Source organism: Orbicella faveolata, unplaced genomic scaffold (assembly GCF_042242905.1).
Source record: "Orbicella faveolata isolate gen_17 unplaced genomic scaffold, um_ofav_v1 contig_13, whole genome shotgun sequence".
Lineage (NCBI taxonomy): Eukaryota > Metazoa > Cnidaria > Anthozoa > Scleractinia > Merulinidae > Orbicella > Orbicella faveolata.
Window position 1 is genome coordinate 14709137 of NW_028301540.1, and position 5864 is coordinate 14715000.

General features: G+C 42.1%; 1 protein-coding gene across 1 annotated transcript; it reads left to right on the plus strand.

Moving 5' to 3' along the window:
- Positions 1-2596: 2596 nt before the first annotated feature.
- LOC149115170 (uncharacterized) lies at positions 2597-3661 on the plus strand. Its single transcript, XM_089285650.1, has one exon. It carries the CDS (start codon positions 2597-2599, stop codon positions 3659-3661), a length of 1065 nt encoding a protein of 354 aa, XP_089141776.1.
- The last annotated feature ends 2203 nt before the right edge of the window (positions 3662-5864 follow it).

A 5864-nucleotide genomic window follows, 5' to 3' on the forward strand; every position in this document is an offset into this window, starting at 1 on the left:
AGTTTGGAAAACGTTTACTTGAATCGGGGAAGGAGCTCATCGACGGAGCTCCTGAAAACCTCAGTTGGTGCTACCGTATTTACCAACCCGCCTACGATGATATGTTGGGTATGTTGACAACTACTCCAAACATCAACTTTGTCGAAGGAGTTCCTAGCGACTTAGAATCTATGATTGATCCCTCCATCAGAAATTTGGTAGTCATCGACGATTTAATGTAGGAACTCAGTAACGATCAGCGAATTACCAATCTGTTCACGAAAGGTTGCCATCACTGCAATTTGAGCGTGATATTTATACTACAAACATCTTTCACCGAAGAAAGGAATTGAGGGATACCGTACCAGTTTTAACTGTCATTAGTTGTATTTCTATTCTTAGACGCTCGCATTATTCACCAAAATTCCAGGTATTGCACCATCTCTTTAAGAGCTTTATTTAGCGATGACGTTATTCTTTTCAAAAGTTTTGACTTAGAAACTTATCTTTGAAAACGTATTATTACTTTACACAAAGTGCATTTTGTGCGGTGCTTCAGCATTCCCGCCTGTCATTGGAAATGTCACAAACATCTAAAAAGTCACAAATAGGAAAGCGGCGCAACTTCTTAAGGTATAATTAGAGTCGAATTAAGCATTTGCATTATTATATCCTCAGGTAAACCAATCAAGTGTTAACACGTTACAACATGATTTGTAACAACATTTACTGCATACCAGAGCAAAACGTAGTTAACAATGTTCTTGAGCTCTAAAGGACTATGGTGGAACAAATGAACGGAAACGTGACAATCAGATGTAATCTTATGCAATAAAACAACAGTTACACCCAGTCGACTCCGCTGGATTTTCTATATATTGATTAAAAGTGTTAGATAGTGATATAAAGTTCGCATCGCCCCAGGGAATTAGCCATTGAAAAGAATTGAATCTATCGGAATGTGAATTCATGCAAAGAACCTCTCAACTTTGATTTTGGCATCATTCGAATAAAAGATGCCTGTGAGTATCATGATCAGGTAAAATTCCACTCTTGTAAGAATCAAATTTTTCTTTCATCACTTTCTCTCGATTAATCGTTACATTGTAGACTTAGATCAATTCTTTCAGTTCTCATTACTTATCTCTAGAAAGTGTGTTGGTTATATAAGGAGAGATTAGATGTTGATTACTCCTGGGACCTACATAATCACATGTAAAAGTTAAACAGTGGAAATGAAAAACTGGATTACCGTGTGTTCGCATACCAAAGACTCCCCGAGCAAAACCGAATTAACAGAAATGTGAGTTTATAATTGCATTTAAATTGGATAGATTCATGCTTCAGTCGATGGATAATCAGGTAAGCACTCGACAAGGCATGATGATAAAATGAACTTTTTTTTATTCTTGGTCAATTCGCGTAGTGTGAACTAATTTAGTTACTTTTAGAAGAAAAAGCAGCCGAAAAGGCCGAATGCAAAACAAACCTTACACGCAAAAGGTAATCTATCAAAGGAAGAAGATTAAACAATATAGCTTTACTAACCAAGAGAGAAATATGAAATGAAATAAAAAGGATCCCCCTTACTTTTCTCACGTTCTTACGTTTGAGAAGTTTCATTGAAATAAACGACTAATAACTTCGCAGCCAGTGTAAACAGAATTATCGAAAAGGCTTCTGAGTACAAAGTATGGTTCAGTGTACTTGATCATGACCGGATAAAAAGAACAAACTGTAGAACTTTGTAATGATCACTTGGCAAGTGAGACCTCTGAGAGTTGTAAATAGTTAAAGGGTAGTTGATTGCAATAAACGTCTTTGAAAAACATTTGTTCGTTCATTTTCTCGGTCTTGTCTATTTGCATAACTTTAAGCGTTGATGACCCCAGGGAGATTATTTTGCAATAACAAAGAGGCAATGGAAAACTCTATTGTATTTGAACAAACAGAGTTGTTTTGTTCTGTCTAGTACCTTAACAGACCGAGTAGAAATCGAGATGCAACTGAGGGGGAGATAGTGGATGGAGGCATAGTGCTACCACCAATGAAAGCGTTTATGGACAATGTTACAACTCTTACTGAATCCAGGACTGGGACAGAGCTTCTCCTTCAGCGCCTGAATGAGCTTTTTGCATGGTGCCGTATGAAAGCCAAGCCCAAGAAATGCCACAGTCTTTCCATCGTGCACGGACAAGTCAAAGAAATCCACTTCTCCATTGGTGCCGACCAGATTCCAACCGTTAAAGAGCAACCTGCAAAGAGTCTGGGCCGGTGATATAGCATCCCACTTACTGACTGCCATTGCGGTACCGAAATTGAGAAAACTGCAAAGGAAGGTTTAATAGCCATCAATGAGACAGATCTCCCTGGAAAGCTGAAGGCATGGATTTTCCAGCATGGCCTCCTTCCTCGTCTGCTTTGGCCGCTACAGATTTACGAGGTAACACTCACTTGTGTTGAAGCAATCCAACGGCACATCAGCAAATGCCTCAGAAAATGGCTAGGGGTCCCTCCCAGCCTTACAACTGTCGGGCTGTACAGCCGCTCGGCAAAGGTACAGCTACCACTTTCTTCCGTTGTGGATGAATTTAAGGCTGGCAAGGTGCGTCTCCACATGATGCTCCGGGATTCGCCTGATCAAGTGATCCGCGAGGTACAACCCGTGGTGAAATCTGGCCGGAAATGGACTGCTGAACAGGCCGTAACTGAAGCAGAAGCCAGCCTTCAAACTAAGGACATCGTAGGTGCGGTGCAAGATAGTAGAGCTGGTCTGGGTAATAACGTACATCACTGGTTCTCTGCGCAGGGTCCAAAAGGCTGTCGTGAGATGGTCATTGAGGAGGTACGCGCCATCGACGAAGAAAGAAGATCAGCTACAGCAGCTGGGTTCGCTAAACAGTGTGCTTGGTTGTGCTGGGAAGAGGCAGAACAGAGAAAACTCAGCTGGCCCACCCTTGCCCAGATGGAGCCACCAAGGATCAGCTTCCTACTGAGGTCTACGTACGACCTCCTTCCTACGCCTACAAACCTCAAACAGTGGGGTATTATCGACGACGACATTTGCCATGCATGCAACCAAATACGTGCCACTCTACAGCATGTGTTAACGGCTTGCAATAAGTCACTTCAGAAGTACACCTGGAGGCACAACAAAGTGTTGCGGGTTATAGCCAAAGCCACACAGGACCAATGCGCCAGCACTAATAAGGCACCAGTTAAGGAGATAACAAATCAAGGCATCAAGTTCCACAGGGAAGTTGAGCAGCCCCAACCAGCCGCTGTGAAGAGAGCGAAACAGTCGAGGCTACTTACAGGTGCCCAAGACTGGCAATTGCTGGCTGATATATCTAAAGCCCTGCATTTTCCATGTCACATTGCCATCACAACTGTGTGCCCAGACATCGTAATCTGGTCCAACTCCCGTAAACGTGTGCATCTGGTCGAACTAACTGTGCCTTGGGAAGGGAACTTTGACTTTGCTAATGAACGCAAGAGAACCTGTTACGAGCCTCTCCGTGCTAGCTGTGAAGATCGTGGCTGGGCCTGCAGTGTTATACCCGTCGAAGTCGGTTGCCGCGGCTTCATTGCAAGATCGACCAGGTCCTTCCTGTCAAACATCGGACTCCCAAAGAAAGCTCTCCGAGCAACATCAAGGCTCTTCAAGAAGAAGCGGAGGTAGTATCCAACTGGATCTGGCAATCATCGCGCAGTGCCTAAATCTGCGCTGATCACAATATCTTATTAAACTGCATCCAGTAAAGCTCTCTGCTGCCTGGACTCTCCTTGTGCATACACCACACGCTTGCTGCCAATACGCCTGACCAGGCATCACCCAGTGGCATCTGCCGCTGGCGGTGCCAGGAACTGTAGTCCCGTTGCTAGCCGCCGAAACTACCATAGTTCCTGGTCAACGGCTGACGAGGGTGATGCCTAGCAGTTGGCAGTTAAAGCCTCTGTATGAATTCCCCCCAAATAGTTTTGGTGTTCGTGTTAAACGGTCTACTGAAACAGTGAATGATTTAGACAATTTAGAAATGGTTCAGTCACCAATATCAAAATGGAACAAACTAATAAGAATCAGTTTATTCAAATGAGAATCCATCTGACTACGATACGTAGCATGATCAGATCTGACAACAAACAGTCGTGTTCTGTTTCAAAATGGTGTAATTAATGGTGAAATAGTTGAAGCAATGGACAAATCATTTAATTCACCAAGAAATGGTTCAACTCACCGATCAATGGTTTAGTGTAGTGTCAACTGATTTAATGCAGACACAAACAGTGCAGTGCGAAGTCAAATCATTCATGCAAACAGCAAATAGCTTAACTTAATGTTGAGCTGTTCAGCCATAGAAGCAATGGTCCAGTGTAATTAGAAATGATTGAACTAAATAAGCAGTGATTTAGCGTGGCATGAAACGAAACAGCTTTCTTTGCGCACCGAACCACAAAAAATAAAACAGTGAAGTAAACAAGTCAAGATTGAAATGGATCAGTCAATGTGGGGTCTGATGTAATACCATCATATTTGGCACCAAATTAGCAGAGTGAATGACCGTGACACAGGTCAAACCGACTCGGCAAGCTTGGCCAAGTGTGTTGCGGACAACTTCGGTAAGTTTGCTTCTTCTTATTTCATTTTGCTATGCATTTCTCTCCAGAAGATATATCTTTGTGAGTGCCAGAGAGAACCTAGAAATTATGACAATATTTATGAGATCAGATAGGATATTATATCAAGGTTAAAGAAGGTTACAGTCACGAGCCTGAACTCAAAGGAAATGATGACACCTCCAGTTTACTCACCTTTGTTCTTTGTCTCGTTTCAGATTTAATTTTTTTGGACTATTTTCCACTATGGTACGGATTTTGCTCTATATTTTAACGCTGTTTTAAATTGATCATATCACGGTTTTCGATGACTTCTTGATGGGTAGGGAAAGCGGTCAGAAATTACAGTGTTTGTATGGGAATCCGATGGCAAACTACTTTTTGCAAAATCAAATTTTACACAATTTGTGAATCAAGACATTAAAATATCAGGTAGAAGATTGTATTCACCAAGTTTGAAGGATGTAACTTGGCTAGAAGACGATCAATTAATTTTTCTAATTTTCCATACATTTGTCTGCAATCTTTTTCCCGCGAACTGCATCTACCCAGTCAAATTTATAAACAAATGAATGGAAAATAAGAAATATTAACTGAGCATCTTCTAGCCCAGCTACATCCTTCAAACTTGGTGAATACAATCTTCCACTGACCTAGTATTTTAACTTTGCAATTCACAAATTGTGTAAAATTACATTTTGGAAAAAAGTTTTTTTGCCATCAGATTCCCATACAAACACTGTAATTTCTGACCACTTTGTCCGACCCCTCAAGATGGCGTTCATTGTTGAATATTAATCCGTGTTGGGCTAAACAGCTTTAGAAAGTGTTTGCTTTTGGGAGAAATGCCTCTTTACAAAGCGTGGGATATAACTAGACGGGAAAAAAAGACTGTGGCAGCCAGTGGAAGGGGTAAAAAAGCCTGTGAGTGTGGAAGGGGTATTTGACATCAGTGTTTTCCCCTTGGGTAATGCATCAGTCAATTCCAGCAGTGCCCATCCCCACCCCGAGCAACCGCGGGGCATTTGCTGACGTTGTCAGTCCCGGGGGTGGGGCATTCGCAATTTTATCGCGGCCCGGGGACTGGGCATTTGCGTACCCCGGGGCGACCCCCGGGCATTTGACACACATGTTTTTAAAAGTGCCATGGATGAATTCAGCGGAAAAGACGAGGCGTTTGTCGAGCAATGGCTGGTCAATGTTTTTAAAGGTATGTTTTCTCAATTTTGGATATTTCTTCATTATTTGTAAGCATATAAATATAAGTG